The following is a 19417-nucleotide window of genomic DNA, read 5'->3' as shown; positions in this document are numbered from 1 at the left end:
CCAGAAGCAACATCTCATCGTCTTCATTTTCTGGCAAGCAAGCCTCAACCTTGCCTAATAGCTTGTTAGATCTCTTCTTTGTTGGTTTATGGGGTTTTTGATCCAAGAAGCTTAGTCCTTGGGATATGGAAGTGCCAAGTGATCTACCTTTCAGAGTTGGGGTCTAGAAGGGGTTTCATGGCATAAAGGTGCAAAATTTATGACCATGGAAGCCCCATGCAATCTTTAAGGTGTTATTATGGCCTTTTAAGCCCCAAAAGGCCATGCATGGAATGAAAGTTAGGAGCTTTAGATCTTCAAATGATGTCTATAGCGTAGATCTATGTTAGTATGCTTTAGTTTGGAGTATTATGGCTTTTGGACGAAGATCTATGTTCTAGATAACTAGGGTTTTAGGTAAACCCATTAAGAAGGACTAATAACGGGTAAAGTTGGAAACTTTACCCTTAAAAGGGCATTTCCAGTATGTAGATGAAGTATGAAGCTTAGATCTGAAGAGTAGGGGCTTAGTACTTTAAGATGGCCAAAACAGAATAAGGAAATCAGCGAGTCCAGAGAGGGACTCAACAAGTTGATTCGTTTTGTCCCGATGGTATACAAGGTAGAACTCGGCGAGTCCACAAAGGGACTCGCGAGTTGATTTGCCAAATCGCGACTATGAGTAGCCAGGGAACACGTCAAGTTAGGGGGGTGACTCGACGAGTTGGATCGCGATTTCAGGGTTTATGATTCATAGAGATCGGCTAGTTGGTGTCACACCCCAAACCAGAATGACGAAAACGTTTGGGGGCAGAGGACGTCATGTACAGTATCATAACAATGCACAATAGTAAACAAGCAACATCATCCATTGCATTGATATTATAATTTAATACAAGTGTATTCTGTGTATAGTTTGAAAGACACCAAAATATGAATCAATATAAAAGACGAGTCTTGAACACGCTCCGTCTTTTCAAAACCTAGTCCAGTGTACCTGTCTACTGGTGACCTGAGAATACAAGTTATTTTGAAAAAGTATATCAGCATTTAAGTTGATGAGTTCATAAGTATTTTAGTGTCATTGTTTGTATAAGTTTGATGAAAGTGTTTGTAAGTGTTTGATGTAAATGTTTGTAAGTTGTTTGACGTAAATGTTTATAAAGAAATGTAGTCTTCTACCAAGACTTGACTATTCTAAATGTTTGCTCTTTTGTAAAAGTGAGTGTTTTTCCCTAGTATGACTATGATTACCAAAAATATAGTTTACATTACCGTTTATGTGAGAAGATCACAATATGAATATAATGGGAAAATGACGATGTGCTGTAGTATTGTATATAGTAACTACCATTGTACTAACTACCTTAAACCAATTGTTTAATTAAGGTAAAATGTGATGAGATTATAAGCATACTTGATTGACTATTAAAATCACGACGTTCGAAGACGTCAAAATGGTATGACATTCGTCACCTGTAGACCTGCAGGTCCCACTGTAGCTAACAGCAAGGTGTAGTATGGTCAATCCCGTATAGATCTATACATAAATTCACGCTCTACCTCCAGGAGACTCTGGTTACAAAACGTGACACGGCAGTATATTGTCATGCCATGAAGTAGTGGCTCACATTAATGTTATAGTGTTCTTGTGTGAAAAACCGAACCTTTTTCTGTTTCTAGTAACCGATTTCTGTTAATAAAATTTGAATTTTATTGAGTTTCCATCAAACTTCTTGGTTTAGAAGATCATCTAGCTTTATATATATTTAAATTTTAGATGCGAGTCGGAACCAAAATCACGCAAAAAACCGGAATCTTCTTGAAAAGTGGCAGTTTCCGGCCTAAGTGAGTTTACGGCCGTAGACCTGTGTACGGCCGTACACTCGTTTACGGTTGGTTCCAGGTGGACCCCACCACCGACCATGCCCCCAGTCTATATATATGAGACCCCCACCTTCATTTGAACCTTCTTGGCCGAAAACTCTCTCATTCTCTCTCTCTACCTCTTGACCGTAAACACCAAAAACAACCTTTTTCTTCTGAAAATCATCAAGAATCGTCATTGGGAGTTGATTTGGAGCATCTAGAACACGTTTTTCATCGAATCCAGCATCCTTGTTCTTGAGTGTACGGTCGTACACCCTTTAAATTTGCAAACTTCATTGACCGTAAACCAGTTCACGATCGTACACACTTCAAACCTTCAAAGGTCGTATAACCTTCAAAGAGGTAGTCTACGGCCGTAAACCATTCACGACCGTAAACCACATTCACGGCCGTAAACACTTCCTTAGTGGTGCATTAGACTGAAAACCCGCTTTTCTCGATTCAATCAAGTCCCGGTAACATTCCTTAACTGAAAGCAAGTGTTTTTCTAACACTTTATCTAATGAAATCTCTAATTTAGATACATATATGTATTTAATTGTTATTTGGATTCCGTTAAGTGCCACATATAACAACTCGAGGGTCTTCGTTTCCAATTCGTTAATTCAACGCTTGCACACAACTAACAGTAAGTTCATACCCCTACACTTTTATGATTTTTAACATGTTCAGGGGGAATACAAGCCAAGCACAAATGATTTTTGTGAACTAAAACAAAAAGGATTTCAACAAGTTTAAAACTTATGCAATTGATTCAGTCCGACGATTTCTACGAAATATATAATATTTTATCCCTTGTTGTATTATGCGGAGCATAAGGGATACTTTCAGCTAGAAAATATAATTCAATAGTTTTCAGAACAATACACAAACCAAGTAAAATACATTTCAGGAAAACTATAATAGGTATAGTTAGGGGAGTTTATCATACAGTTTTTACCAATCCATATTACATACATGGGCAAACATAAAAACTATGACAGTTTTAGTTTATGATTTACATTACTACATTCGGATGACAAGAGTATAACAATAAATAATTGTATATGTATAATTATTAATACTCTACCAAGTATACAACGGTTTCAATTATGAGAAAACGATACAGAACTACACGTAAACTAGTTAATACAGGATTGCGAGAAATCTCTTCAGTTGTACCCTTCTAGGTACCCGTAAAATCCTCGACACTTAGTATAACCAGCGTCTCCTGGAGGGAGAGCATGAGATTTGTGAATAGATCTATTCGGGACTGACAATCCCACACCTAAACTGCTAGCTACAGTTAGGCAAGCATGCCTGGGGTGACAAATATAATACCGTACGATGCCTGAAGAAATGTCGCTAAGGTCACTAGTCATATCAAGCATGGTTATACGAACTCACAATAGTATAAACTAACCTTTGTTTCGGGATTTCATTTTTCCTTAGTTTTATTTTAATTAATAGAACTACTGATGACGTGCCTATGTTAGCACGACAGAAGCGCGGCTGGCCAAGAAACCAGGTGCGCCAGCCGAACCAAGCTCAGCAGGCTCAACACCCGTCGGCGCCCCTAAGAGCAGGACGTCACAACAAAAGGCTCGTGCCCACCAGAGGCGCTCTTAATGTCCCGACAAAAAGCTCGCGCCCACCAAGGACGCTCCCAGCGTTAAGAAAAAAGGTACGGTCAGGGGACAAGAGGCAAGATTAGACCATTACCATCAGAGCCAATAAGGGTGCTCAAACGAACAAAGGCGCACGACCCACCAATCACCGCCTCTGGCCCTGTCTCCTTAAAGCGATCATGTCTCATACGGATAAGGCAGGATCGCTAGGTATAAAAGGGTACGCTCTAGAACTCACATGGTAAGCCATTCTCTCCAAGTTTACACTCAAGAAACCCTAGAACACCTTCTAACTTGACCGTCGGAGCGTCTTTCCGGGAGCCTCCTCCCGGGAAATGGCTGACGGCCTCTCTTTCTTGTGATCTTGTAGATTTTACCCGAGTTCCAATAGAGTAATACGAGTGAAGGGTTAAGCCAAGGTCGCATCATTTGGCGCCATCTGTTTGTGTGACGAAGAACGTAACTAAAAGCACATCTCTAAGAAATCAATGGCGTCCGACGGCAACAATGGGCACATAGGAGCTCAAAACAGCCCAATCCAGTCTATGGTACCGTTGGACAAAACACCGCCACCGACGGCGGCCAGCAATGACGCTACGGGTGAGGGAGGTTCTACGGTAACCGCAATACCGCCGAAAAACCGTCCACTATCCACATCTTCAAAAACAATCGTCGGTACAGCTGTGCAACCCTCAGTCCAGCAGCCAAGACTGCCTCAGGTAACAGTGCCCTTAGCCACATCAATCCAAACACCACCAGCTTTCCAGTCAACAACGATGCAGTCTCCGATACCCCCGATATCACCATTCTTCACGTTGACGATGCAACATCCGTTGCCAATCCCTTCAATGGTACTCCCGTTAAGCCAAATACCAAACATCTAACCATCATCCCAGATGTTATTGCTGAACCAAATGATGATGGGGACACATACGATGCTTCCGTTGCCACCTCTGTCGTAAACCATGATAACCCCCATGCCGATTTTTTACCCTACGCAAGGCACATGGGGTGAACCCGCTATCGCCACTAATGACGATCGGCGGCAAGCTTCAACAAGCAACCCTCCGATGCAAACACAACCTTTTTCCTCTGGGTATTCACTTCAACTACCATTCCGACAATAGCCCTTCTATGGCCCAAGCCCAGGCTATCATGCACCCTCAGGTGTTTTTCATCCTCAGTCTCACTTGCAAGGACCATTGGCCATCCCAAATCAGGATTGTTTGTCCCGAAGTGCCACATCTCCATTTGCTAAAGAATTGTTAGACTATGAAATACCAAATACAACCAAACTACCTCACCTCAAAACCTACAACTGTACCACTGATCCAGACAGTCACATCGATATATATGAGTGGACAATGACGTCGTTAAAGCTTGACGAAAGGTTCTGGTGCACGTATTTCCCAAAAACACTTGAGAGGAATGCAGGAACATGGTTCAAAACACTCCGCCCTGGCAGCATCTACAACTTCACCCAGCTTAAGTACCTGTTCCTCACCAACTTCATGTAGTTACGAAAGTATAAAGGAGATTCTCACTCCTTCATAGGTTGCAAACAAAAAGAAGGTGAGAGCGTGAGGGAATACTTCACAAGGTTCATAAACACCACACTGTATTTACCTAGACACGATGAGGGCCTAATAGTTGGAGCCTTGACGTGGGGGCTCTTACCAGGACCCCTGCGCCAGAAGCTGATGGGCAAGAAACCTCAGACGCGAGCTGAAATAAAAGAAAAGGTAGAACGATACTTAAGGCAGGAGGAAGGCAAAACAACGAAGCAAGCATACCTGAATGTCATGATGAGAAAACACCATAGCCCAACCCACATGGAGGCTCAAGGGGGACACAGACATTTTGGACGAGGGAGAAGACCCCAAGGGCGTTTTAGGTCGTTCATCAGGGATGATAGGAGGAGCCGCAGGCCGGACGTATGTGTGTTCACGGAGAAGTAACAACAAGTGAAGGCACCCAAGAGTAGATATTGCGAATATCACAAGAGAAAAGCACATGATACCACCAACTACTCCGTCCTCAAGAAAGAAATGGAGGAGAAGCAACTCAAGGGGGATCTAGTATAAATAGCGCGGAATTTACATGCTAAGTTTGATGCTTATAATGCTAAGAGCGCACCACGAGAAGGCACCCAGCCTAAAGAGATATTCATGATACACTGCAAAAGAGGTCGATAATCACGTCCAGCCGACCAGGGACGCGCCGCAATTCCAGCACGTCCACTTAGTTCTAAGCATATGACCCTAGTCCAGGAGGCTGGAGAGGCGATAATCCACTGATCATCCAAGACTCCATTAAGAACATCGTTATACATCGAGTATACATCGACACGGGGAGCTCGGCAGATATAATCTACGAGCACTACTTTCGTCTGCTTCCGGATAGTTGGAAGGACAACCTGAGTCCCACGGTAGGGAGATTAGTGGGATTCACTGGGCACAGTCCAAGGCCTCTTGGCACAATCCATTTACCTCTCACGCTAACCAGTCATGATAAGCAGCGAAAGAAAACGGTTATGATTGACTTTGTGGTTATCCGGAACTCGGCAGAGCATAATATCATTTTGGGAAGGACAACCCTGCTTAAACTGGTGGCGGTCCCATCAACAATGCACGGGATCATGAAGTTTAGTACCGCAGACGGCCCGACCATGATTCTCGCTACACCGCTGAGAGAATTACAATATTTCACGGTCATGTGACCGACGAAAATTGCGAGAGACACCAAAAAAAGAACGGGCTAAGTCCACAAAAGGAAAGGAGGTGATCAATGAAGAATACCCCGATTAGCCAATCAGTATCAGTCATGGTCTCCCGGCTTGCACCAGGGAAGTGCTGGTCGACCTGATCAGGCGCTACAAGCGTGTGTTCACGTGGACCCCTACAGACATGATAGGGGTGGCCATCCCAAACCAGGATTGTTTGTCCCGAAGTGCCACATCTCCATTCGCTATAGAATTGTTAGACTATGAAATACCAAATACAACCAAACTACCACACCTCAAAACCTACAACGATACCACTGACCCAGAAAGTCACGTCGATACATATGAGTGGACAATGACGTCGTTAAAGCTTGACGAAAGGTTCTGGTGCACGTATTTCCCAAAAACACTTGACCAGAATGCAGGAACATGGTTCAAAACACTCCGCCCTGGCAGCATCTACAACTTCACCCAGCTTAAGTACCTGTTCCTCACCAACTTCATGCAGTTACGAAAGTATAAAGGAGATTCTCACTCCTTCATAGGTTGCAAACAAAAAGAAGGTGAGAGCGTGAGGGAATACTTCACAAGGTTCATAAACACCACACTGTATTTACCTAGACACGATGAGGGCCTAATAGTTGGAGCCTTGACATGGGGGCTCTTACCAGGACCCCTACGCCAGAAGCTGATGGGCAAGAAACCTCAGACGCGAGCTGAAAAAAAAGAAAAGGTAGAACGATACTTAAGGCAGGAGGAAGGCAAAACAACGAAGCAAGCATACCTGAATGTCATGATGAGAAAACACCATAGCCCAACCCACATGGAGGCTCAAGGGGGACACAGGCATTTTGGACGAGGGAGAAGACCCCAAGGGCGTTTTAGGTCGTTCATCAGGGATGATAGGAGGAGCCGCAGGCCGGACGTATGTGTGTTCACGGAGAAGTAACAACAAGTGAAGGCACCCAAGAGTAGATATTGCGAATATCACAAGAGAAAAGCACATGATACCACCAACTACTCCGTCCTCAAGAAAGAAATGGAGGAGAAGCAACTCAAGGGGGATCTAGTATAAATAGCGCGGAATTTACATGCTAAGTTTGATGCTTATAATGCTAAGAGCGCACCACGAGAAGGCACCCAGCCTAAAGAGATATTCATGATACACTGCAAAAGAGGTCGAGAATCGCGTCCAGCCGACCAGGGACGCACCGCAATTCCAGCACGTCCACTTAGTTATAAGCATATGACCCTAGTCCAGGAGGCTGGAGGGGCGATAATCCACTCATCATCCAAGACTCCATTAAGAACATCGTTATACATAGAGTATACATCGACACGGGGAGCTCGGCAGATATAATCTACGAGCACTACTTTTGTCTGCTTCCGGATAGTTGGAAGGACAACCTGAGTCCCACGGTAAGGAGATTAGTGGGATTCACTAGGCACAGTCCAAGGCCTCTTGGCACAATCCATTTACCTCTCACGCTAACCAGTCATGATAAGCAGCGAAAGAAAACGGTTATGATTGACTTTGTGGTTATCCGGAACTCGGCAGAGCATAATATCATTTTGGGAAGGACAACCCTGCTTAAACTGGTGGTGGTCCCATCAACAATGCATGGGATCATGAAGTTTAGTACCGCAGACGGCCCGACCATGATTCTCGCTACACCGCTGAGAGAATTACAATATTTCACGGTCATGTGACCGACGAAAATTGCGAGAGACACCAATAAAAGAACGGGCTAAGTCCACAAAAGGAAAGGAGGTGATCAATGAAGAATACCCCGATTAGCCAATCAGTATCAGTCATGGTCTCCCGGCTCGCACCAGGGAAGCACTGGTCGACCTGATCAGGCGCTACAAGCGTGTGTTCACGTGGACCCCTACAGACATGATAGGGGTGGCCATCCCAAACCAGGATTGTTTGTCCGGAAGTGCCACATCTCCATTCGCTATAGAATTGTTAGACTATGAAATACCAAATACAACCAAACTACCACACCTCAAAACCTACAACGATACCACTGACCCAGAAAGTCACGTCGATACATATTAGTGGACAATGACGTCGTTAAAGCTTGACGAAAGGTTCTGGTGCACGTATTTCCCAAAAACACTTGACCAGAATGCAGGAACATGGTTCAAAACACTCCGCCCTGGCAGCATCTACAACTTCACCCAGCTTAAGTACCTGTTCCTCACCAACTTCATGCAGTTACGAAAGTATAAAGGAGATTCTCACTCCTTCATAGGTTGCAAACAAAAAGAAGGTGAGAGCGTGAGGGAATACTTCACAAGGTTCATAAACACCACACTGGATTTACCTGGACACGGTGAAGGCCTAATAGTTGGAGCCTTCACGTAGGGGCTCTTACCAGGCCCCCTGCGCCAGAAGCTGATGGGCAAGAAACCTCAGACGCGAGCTAAAATAAAAGAAAAGGTAGAACGATACTTGAGGCAGGAGGAAGGCAAAACAACGAAGCAAGCATACCTGAATGTCATGATGAGAAAACACCATAGCCCAACCCACATGGAGGCTCAAGGGGGACACAGGCATTTTGGACGAGGGAGAAGACCCCAAGGGCGTTTTAGGTCGTTCATCAGGGATGATAGGAGGAGCCGCAGGCCGGACGTATGTGTGTTCACGGAGACGTAACAACAAGTGAAGGCACCCAAGAGTAGATATTGCGAATATCACAAGAGAAAAGCACATGATACCACCAACTACTCCGTCCTCAAGAAAGAAATGGACGAGAAGCAACTCAAGGGGGATCTAGTATAAATAGCGCGGAATTTACATGCTAAGTTTGATGCTGAGAATGTTAAGAGCGCACCACGAGAAGGCACCCAGCCTAAAGAGATATTCATGATACACTGCAAAAGAGGTCGAGAATCGCGTCCAGCCGACCAGGGACGCGCCGCAATTCCAGCACGTCCACTTAGTTATAAGCATATGACCCTAGTCCAGGAGGCTGGAGGGGCGATAATCCACTCATCATCCAAGACTCCATTAAGAACATCGTTATACATAGAGTATACATCGACACGGGGAGCTCGGCAGATATAATCTACGAGCACTACTTTCGTCTGCTTCCGGATAGTTGGAAGGACAACCTGAGTCCCACGGTAAGGAGATTAGTGGGATTCACTAGGCACAGTCCAAGGCCTCTTGGCACAATCCATTTACCTCTCACGCTAACCAGTCATGATAAGCAGCGAAAGAAAACGGTTATGATTGACTTTGTGGTTATCCGGAACTCGGCAGAGCATAATATCATTTTGGGAAGGACAACCCTGCTTAAACTGGTGGCGGTCCCATCAACAATGCACGGGATCATGAAGTTTAGTACCGCAGACGGCCCGACCATGATTCTCGCTACACCGCTGAGAGAATTACAGTATTTCATGGTCATGTGACCGACGAAAATTGCGAGAGACACCAAAAAAAGAACGGGCTAAGTCCACAAAAGGAAAGGAGGTGATCAATGAAGAATACCCCGATTAGCCAATCAGTATCAGTCATGGTCTCCCGGCTCGCACCAGGGAAGCACTGGTCGACCTGATCAGGCGCTACAAGCGTGTGTTCACGTGGACCCCTACAGACATGATAGGGGTGGCCATCCCAAACCAGGATTGTTTGTCCCGAAGTGCCACATCTCCATTCGCTATAGAATTGTTAGACTATGAAATACCAAATACAACCAAACTACCACACCTCAAAACCTACAACGATACCACTGACCCAGAAAGTCACGTCGATACATATGAGTGGACAATGACGTCGTTAAAGCTTGACGAAAGGTTCTGGTGCACGTATTTCCCAAAAACACTTGACCAGAATGCAGGAACATGGTTCAAAACACTCCGCCCTGGCAGCATCTACAACTTCACCCAACTTAAGTACCTGTTCCTCACCAACTTCATGCAGTTACGAAAGTATAAAGGAGATTCTCACTCCTTCATAGGTTGCAAACAAAAAGAAGGTGAGAGCGTGAGGGAATACTTCACAAGGTTCATAAACACCACACTGGATTTACCTGGACACGGTGAAGGCCTCATAGTTGGAGCCTTCACGTAGGGGCTCTTACCAGGCCCCCTGCGCCAGAAGCTGATGGGCAAGAAACCTCAGACGCGAGCTAAAATAAAAGAAAAGGTAGAACGATACTTGAGGCAGGAGGAAGGCAAAACAACGAAGCAAGCATACCTGAATGTCATGATGAGAAAACACCATAGCCCAACCCACATGGAGGCTCAAGGGGGACACAGGCATTTTGGACGAGGGAGAAGACCCCAAGGGTGTTTCAGGTCGTTCATCAGGGATGATAAGAGGAGCCACAGGCCGGACGTATGTGTGTTAACTGAGAAGTAACAACAAGTGAAGCCACACAAGAGTAGATATTGCGAATATTACAAGAGCAAAACACATGATACCACCAACTGCTCCGTCCTCAAAAAAGAAATGGAGGAGAAACAACTCAAGGGGGATCTAGTATAAATAACGCGAAATTTACATGCTAAGTTTGATGCTGAGAATGTTAAGAGCGCACCACGAGAAGGCACCCAGCCTAAAGAGATATTCATGATACACTGCAAAAGAGGTCGAGAATCGCGTCCAGCCGACCAGGGACGCGCCGCAATTCCAGCACGTCCACTTAGTTATAAGCATATGACCCTAGTCCAGGAGGCTGGAGGGGCGATAATCCACTCATCATCCAAGACTCCATTAAGAACATCGTTATACATAGAGTATACATCGACACGGGGAGCTCGGCAGATATAATCTACGAGCACTACTTTCGTCTGCTTCCGGATAGTTGGAAGGACAACCTGAGTCCCACGGTAAGGAGATTAGTGGGATTCACTAGGCACAGTCCAAGGCCTCTTGGCACAATCCATTTACCTCTCACGCTAACCAGTCATGATAAGCAGCGAAAGAAAACGGTTATGATTGACTTTGTGGTTATCCGGAACTCGGCAGAGCATAATAGCATTTTGGGAAGGACAACCCTGCTTAAACTGGTGGCGGTCCCATCAACAATGCACGGGATCATGAAGTTTAGTACCGCAGACGGCCCGACCATGATTCTCGCTACACCGCTGAGAGAATTACAATATTTCATGGTCATGTGACCGACGAAAATTGCGAGAGACACCAAAAAAAGAACGGGCTAAGTCCACAAAAGGAAAGGAGGTGATCAATGAAGAATACCCCGATTAGCCAATCAGTATCAGTCATGGTCTCGCGGCTCGCACCAGGGAAGCACTGGTCGACCTGATCAGGCGCTACAAGCGTGTGTTCACGTGGACCCCTACAGACATGATAGGGGTGGCCATCCCAAACCAGGATTGTTTGTCCCGAAGTGCCACATCTCCATTCGCTATAGAATTGTTAGACTATGAAATACCAAATACAACCAAACTACCACACCTCAAAACCTACAACGATACCACTGACCCAGAAAGTCACGTCGATACATATGAGTGGACAATGACGTCGTTAAAGCTTGACGAAAGGTTCTGGTGCACGTATTTCCCAAAAACACTTGACCAGAATGCAGGAACATGGTTCAAAACACTCCACCCTGGCAGCATCTACAACTTCACCCAGCTTAAGTACCTGTTCCTCACCAACTTCATGCAGTTACGAAAGTATAAAGGAGATTCTCACTCCTTCATAGGTTGCAAACAAAAAGAAGGTGAGAGCGTGAGGGAATACTTCACAAGGTTCATAAACACCACACTGGATTTACCTGGACACGGTGAAGGCCTAATAGTTGGAGCCTTCACGTAGGGGCTCTTACCAGGCCCCCTGCGCCAGAAGCTGATGGGCAAGAAACCTCAGACGCGAGCTAAAATAAAAGAAAAGGTAGAACGATACTTGAGGCAGGAGGAAGGCAAAACAACGAAGCAAGCATACCTGAATGTCATGATGAGAAAACACCATAGCCCAACCCACATGGAGGCTCAAGGGGGACACAGGCATTTTGGACGAGGGAGAAGACCCCAAGGGTGTTTCAGGTCGTTCATCAGGGATGATAAGAGGAGCCACAGGCCGGACGTATGTGTGTTAACTGAGAAGTAACAACAAGTGAAGGCACACAAGAGTAGATATTGCGAATATTACAAGAGCAAAACACATGATACCACCAACTGCTCCGTCCTCAAAAAAGAAATGGAGGAGAAACAACTCAAGGGGGATCTAGTATAAATAGCGCGAAATTTACATGCTAAGTTTGATGCTGAGAATGTTAAGAGCGCACCACGAGAAGGCACCCAGCCTAAAGAGATATTCATGATACACTGCAAAAGAGGTCGAGAATCGCGTCCAGCCGACCAGGGACGCGCCGCAATTCCAGCACGTCCACTTAGTTCTAAGCATATGACCCTAGTCCAGGAGGCTGGAGGGGCGATAATCCACTCATCATCCAAGACTCCATTAAGAACATCGTTATACATCGAGTATACATCGACACGGGGAGCTCGGCAGATATAATCTACGAGCACTACTTTCGTCTGCTTCCGGATAGTTGGAAGGACAACCTGAGTCCCACGGTAAGGAGATTAGTGGGATTCACTGGGCACAGTCCAAGGCCTCTTGGCACAATCCATTTACCTCTCACGCTAACCAGTCATGATAAGCAGCGAAAGAAAACGGTTATGATTGACTTTGTGGTTATCCGGAACTCGGCAGAGCATAATATCATTTTGGGAAGGACAACCCTGCTTAAACTGGTGGCGGTCCCATCAACAATGCACGGGATCATGAAGTTTAGTACCGCAGACGGCCCGACCATGATTCTCGCTACACCGCTGAGAGAATTACAATATTTCACGGTCATGTGACCGACGAAAATTGCGAGAGACACCAAAAAAAGAACGGGCTAAGTCCACAAAAGGAAAGGAGGTGATCAATGAAGAATACCCCGATTAGCCAATCAGTATCAGTCATGGTCTCCCGGCTCGCACCAGGGAAGCACTGGTCGACCTGATCAGGCGCTACAAGCGTGTGTTCACGTGGACCCCTACAGACATGATAGGGGTGGCCATCCCAAATCAGGATTGTTTGTCCCGAAGTGCCACATCTCCATTCGCTATAGAATTGTTAGACTATGAAATACCAAATACAACCAAACTACCACACCTCAAAACCTACAACGGTACCACGAGAAGGCACCCAACCTAAAGAGATATTCATGATACACTGCAAAAGAGGTCGAGAATCGCGTCCAGCCGACCAGGGACGCGCCGCAATTCCAGCACGTCCACTTAGTTCTAAGCATATGACCCTAGTCCAGGAGGCTGGAGGGGCGATAATCCACTCATCATCCAAGACTCCATTAAGAACATCGTTATACATCGAGTATACATCGACACGGGGAGCTCGGTAGATATAATCTACGAGCACTACTTTCGTCTGCTTCCGGATAGTTGGAAGGACAACCTGAGTCCCACGGTAGGGAGATTAATGGGATTCACTGGGCACAGTCCAAGGCCTCTTGGCACAATCCACTTACCTCTCACGCTAACCAGTCATGATAAGTAGCGAAAGAAAACGGTTATGATTGACTTTGTGGTTATCCGGAACTCGGCAGAGCATAATATCATTTTGGGAAGGACAACCCTGCTTAAACTGGGGGCGGTCCCGTCAACAATGCAGGGGATCATGAAGTTTAGTACCGCAGACGGCCCAACCATGATTCTTGCTACACCGCCGAGAGAATTACAATATTTCACGGTCATGTGACCGACGAAAATTGCGAGAGAGACCAAGAAAGAACAGGGTGAGTCCATAAAAGGAAAGGATGTGATCAATGAAGAATACCCCAATTAGCCAATCAGTATCAGTCATGGTCTCCCAGCTCGCACCAGGGAAGCGATGGTCGACCTGATCAGGCGCTACAAACATGTGTTCATGTGGACCCCTACAGACATGATAGGGGTGGATAGGAAACTAATTGAGCATAAGCTCATGACCAATCCGGGGGCAAAGGAGATCAAACAAAAAAAGAGGGTCCAAGGGGGGGACCGTAATAGGGCGATCAATGCAGAAGTGGCCAAGCTGACAAAAGCCGGAATTATGAGGGAAGCAGTTTTCCCAACCTGGATCGTTAATCCCGTTATGGCACGGAAGCATGATGGATCATGGCGCATGTGCATCGACTTGTCTAACATAAACAAAGCATGCCCCAAAGACTGTTATCCCCTACCAGAGATTGACCAAAAAGTGGAGTTGTTGCAAGGTTTCAAGCTCAAGTGCTTCTTAGATGCGTATAAAGGTTACCACCAAATTATGATGAGCAAGGAAGACGAGGAAAATACAGCCTTCTACACAGACCACAGGACCTTCTATTACACCAAAATGCCATTTGGATTAAAAAAATGCGGGGTCCATGTACCAGTAGCTAGTCGACTCGATATTCTCCAACCAAATTAGGAGGAACATCGAGGTATACGTCGATGATATGGTAATTAAGAGCCCTGACGAAGAAAGAATGCTACGGGATGTTGAAGAAACTGTAAGCACACTAGAAAGAGTCAAGATGAAACTGAACCCGACCAAGTGTATGTTTGGAGTCGAAGAAGGGCAATTCTTGGGGTACTGTGTCACCAGACAGGGCATCCAGCCCAACCCGGCCAAGGTAGACGAATTCATGGAAACACCACCTCCAGGCACCCTGAGGGACGCACAAGGATTGAATGGGAAACTTATAGCCCTCAGTCGATTCATCTCAAAATCAGCTGAAAAAGCCATGCCACTATTCCACACACTAAAAGGCTGCATCGAGAAGAGCAATTTCCAGTGGACGGCGACGGCAGAGTTAGCGCTCCAGCAGATCAAGGAAGCCCTGCACAAATTACCCACATTGGCTAGCCTCGTCCCAGGCGAGACATTGCAGGTGTACCTTTCAACCTCTAATAAGGCAATATCCTCTGTATTGGTGGTAGAAAGGGAGGGGGAGCAAAAACCGGTGTATTTTGTCAGTCGGGTGCTGCAAGGCCCTGAACTCAATTATCTTACCTTGGAAAAGCTAGTATTGGCGCTTTTCTATGTAGCGCGGCATCTGAGGCGCTATTTTTAGGCACACCAGATTGAAGTACTCACAAATTGTCCCATTAAACAAATATTGCTCAAACTAGAGACATCAGGCCGGCTAGCGAAGTGGGCGATTGAGCTGGGAGAGCATGATATGAGCTATCGACCGAGAACGAGCAATAAGGGACAGACGTTAGAATATTTCTTGCACGAGATCCCGGGCGAAGGAAACTCATTTGAAGAAGGAATATGGGCGGTAAAGGAAGTACCAGGCAATAGTTAGGGATGAACATTGTACACTGACGGAGCATCAAGTAGAGAGGGCTTAGTCACAGGCCTAACTCTGATTAGCCCAGAGGGAGAAGAGGTCACGTACGACCTTCATTTCGGTTTCCACACCTCAAACAATGAGGTAGAATATGAAGCTTTACTTGCAGGGTTGCGTCTCGCAAAGTAAATGGGAGCAGAAGTTGTAATAGCCTTGATAGACTCGAGGTTGGCCGCGAACCAGGTCAATGGGAGCTTCGGAACATGGGACCCAAGGATGAGGCGATATGTAAATATAGTAAAGCAAATTGTCCAATCTTTCAAGGGGTTCGTGATTAAACAAATACCACGAAGTGAAAACAGAAGGGCGGATGCGCTAAGAAAGTTAGCGTCGATATGTTTTGATCACTTGTCAAAGAAAGTTCTTGTAGAAGTACTTAAAGAAAGGAGCATAGATGAACGACAAGTGGGCACCCTCTCAGCCGATGGACCCACGTGGATGATGTGACAACCCGATATTTCGAGGCAATATGATGGAACGCAAGCCAAATTTAGGTCAAAATTTAACTTTCATAAAATCTTATTTGGGTTAAATAAAGTAGTAGGAATCGTATCAAGGTTTTCATACATATAAAGAACCCTAAAATCCGAGTTATAACGAAGAAGTTATGACCAACCGAAGATTCTCGGCAAAACCGACAATACTGATAGACGTAAAACGGGAAGTTTCAATACAATAGTTTTTAGCCTTAGGTATCTAAATAAAAGTTTTAGATATCATTAAACCGTAAACGTACATAAAAAGAACGTCCAAATCTGACTTCGTATGAGGAAGTTGTGATTTTTCTAAGTTACAGATATAACAGTAGACAACTAAAAACTCGAAATAGAGATCGAGAGACTTTTAGCCGACACAATCTAAATGAGAATCGAAGGGCTCAACAATACTAGCGCAACGGTAAAAAGTCTGACGAAAACGGACGTCGGATGAAGAAGTTATGGAACTTTAACGGACTTTTCCTGTCCCGACCTATTAAAAATATAATATTAAAAATAAAGTCAAAATTATCCAACGTAGTCTAAACGAAAGTTGTAGATCGTAGTCTCACCTTCGCGTGGATATAAAGAACGTCGAAAACGGAGTTCGTATGAGAAAGATATGAATTTTTGAAGTTTACTAATTAATTAAAATATAAATTTAATTAAAATCCGGTATTATCCGAAGAATGAGTCATCGGACCAATCCAAGTTACGCCCAGTGTACTCGGATGCTAGGCTCCGGTTCGTCCACGTCGCTCCGATGCTTCGACCGAGGATGCGGTCATCCATGACGTCCCGTACGCCCTGCGTACAAGCGTACGCCCCGCGTACGCGAGGCTTTCAGCCCCTATATAAAGGGTGCGAGGGTGCCGACCATATTTGCTAATTTCCTTCCCTTATCGTGCCGAAGCTCTGCGTTTCAACCCTCGGAGCCATCCCAAAGTCCCGGTTTTCATATCCAAGTTTGGAATGAAGTTTTACGCTCCCGAGATTCCCGAGATTCCCAAGAATCTCAAGAGATCCGCGTTCTCGAGTAGAAGTTCTGCTCGGTTTTCGTCTCGCTTTCTTCAATCAATCAAGTGAGTTCATACCCCTATAATCCGCACTTTTAAATGTTTTGTAAATGCTTTTATATGCTTTTAAGGGGGGGGGGGAATACAAATAAAACACACGATTATTATCGAGTGTTATATAAAGTTTCATTATACACTTTTTATCAACGGAATCATATGTGATTTATAACTAGTATAGGGAAACTTTCGTATGCAAAATTTATCACGATAACATCATATCTTTTGAAATGAAAAATGTTGTTATATATGCATAAGTCAAATACTCTGTTTATACTGTATGTATATGTGTTCATCTTAAACACTACAAAAATCATACTTTTCATAACAAGTGAGCATTTCACTAGGGATTACTATACAAACTCGAAACACTTTTAGAAAACTATAATAGGTATAGTTTTACGAGAACATCACGAACTTTTACATACTAGAAATACTATTTCAAGGAGATACATTCATATACAAGAACAAACGAACATTTTCATAGGTACTTCAAATAGTTTTCACAAACGTCTTTACATGTTGAAACACATTTAGAAACTGTCTTACTGTGACAACCCGAAATTTCCATTTGTACGAACATTATCTATTCAATAGAAGCTAGTCCAGTTTCAGTAATTTTCATACTTTTCTGAACAAGTTTGTGTACATTAGGGTTTATGTTTAAGGAGATATCAGGACAGTGGATTCTCCTGGACTTGTGAAATTTGAACATTCCAAGTTTCATAATGTTACAGTCCAATATCCGGAATAAAAATATTTTCTGCCAAACTATTCTAGGACTATAAATAGTTTTCCGAATTAAATTAATTCATTATTCACAATTCCAATTAGAGAAAAGCCATTTTCTCTCTGACGGATCTTCGGGTTTTCATCCCAGATTGTGAGTCTACTTTCCTAGATGTGTTTCATTACTTGTTATATGATTTATAACATCAATTTCATGTCTAAACTGCAAGATCTGGGGAGTAAACTCCAAAATGGAGCTTTAAGGCTACCTAGTCCCATTTTCTTGTTAAGCAACTTGTTAAGGACTTAGTGTATGATCATAAGAGACTAGAAAGCATCCAAGAACAACAAGTAATAGGAGTTTACGGCCAAGGACTTTTCTTGGGCCGTAAACCCCTTTTCAAGGGCTTTTAGTGCCCTAAACCACCCCTAAAGCTTAAGGACATTAACCCTCATATGCTTGCAACCATTTTAGACATCAAAACACTTCAAAATCATAGGTTTATAGGAGTTTACGGCCAAGAACATCTCTTGGGCCGTAAACCCCTTTTCCAAGGGTAAAATGCACCACAAACACCCCTAAGGCCTTAAGAAAATTACCCTTGAACACCTAGGACTTGAATGGGGATTTAACTACATCAAAACCATCCCTAAAAGGGAGTTTACGGCCACGGAACATCTCTTGGCCCGTAAACTCCAAGTGAAGGCACAAATGTGTGCCTCTTGTCCCCTTTAGCCTTAGATAAATACATGGAAGCTATCCTAGATGTGCAAGTGCCTCAAATGAATTAAAATCCAACACCCCATAGGAGTTTACGGCCGTAAACTCTAGGGGATATGGACATTAGGCCGTAAACTCCCCTATGGAGCATTCTAGGGCCTTAAACTACTTCAAGGTTTATTCCAACAAAGCTAGGCAAATTCTAGGATCAAGATAACACCTTAAAACACCCAAAATCACCAAGTGAGGAGTTCACGGCCATAAACCCATGAGTTTACGGCCGTAAACTCCAAAGGTGGGGTTTGTTGGGTGGTGAACTCTTATACAAGGCCATTTGATGCTTCAAACCCTTTTGCCTTGTCCCGTAGCAACTTAGATGCAACCATTAGGACCTTTAACGCTTATGAAAAGTGTTTACGTGTTCCTAAGTGTCTTAACTTATTTGTTAAGTTATTATTTGGCTAATTAGTTATATATATGCTTATTATATTATAACTAGGCTCGTGCGTGTAAACAAGTCTCCGTTTGCCACCTAGCACGGTATCCGACACTGCAATTCGTACAACTCACCACAAGTGAGTTCATACCCCTTTAATCAACCTTTGAAATGATTTTAAATGTTTTAAATACTTTATGGGGGGGGGGGGGGAATACAAGTCAAATACTTATAGTTATTGCTTCAATCACATGGGATTGCATTTAATAACATGTGATTAATAACTAGGAAAACCATGATTTTTACCACTGTCCAAACTGTTTATCAAACTGTTTTACTTCAAAATGTTTTACAAGTTCTTTTACTATCCAAACTTATTTACAAAATGTGATTCAAACAAATGTTTCTTATACTTA

General features: G+C 44.2%; 1 protein-coding gene across 1 annotated transcript; it reads left to right on the top strand.

The window, feature by feature from the left end:
* Positions 1-3964: 3964 nt before the first annotated feature.
* LOC111879467 (classical arabinogalactan protein 9-like) lies at positions 3965-4360 on the top strand. The gene has a single exon (XM_023875941.1). The coding sequence runs from the start codon at positions 3965-3967 to the stop codon at positions 4358-4360; it is 396 nt and encodes a 131-aa protein (XP_023731709.1).
* The last annotated feature ends 15057 nt before the right edge of the window (positions 4361-19417 follow it).

The sequence above is a fragment of the Lactuca sativa genome, chromosome 1 (assembly GCF_002870075.4).
Source record: "Lactuca sativa cultivar Salinas chromosome 1, Lsat_Salinas_v11, whole genome shotgun sequence".
NCBI classification, from domain to species: Eukaryota; Viridiplantae; Streptophyta; class Magnoliopsida; order Asterales; family Asteraceae; genus Lactuca; species Lactuca sativa.
This window is presented reverse-complemented; position numbering and strand designations above follow the sequence as displayed.

Excerpts from the sequence above, each read along its gene's own strand:
- LOC111879467 (XM_023875941.1), top strand. The coding sequence starts at position 3,965 with ATGGCGTCCGACGGCAACAATGGGCACATAGGAGCTCAAAACAGCCCA.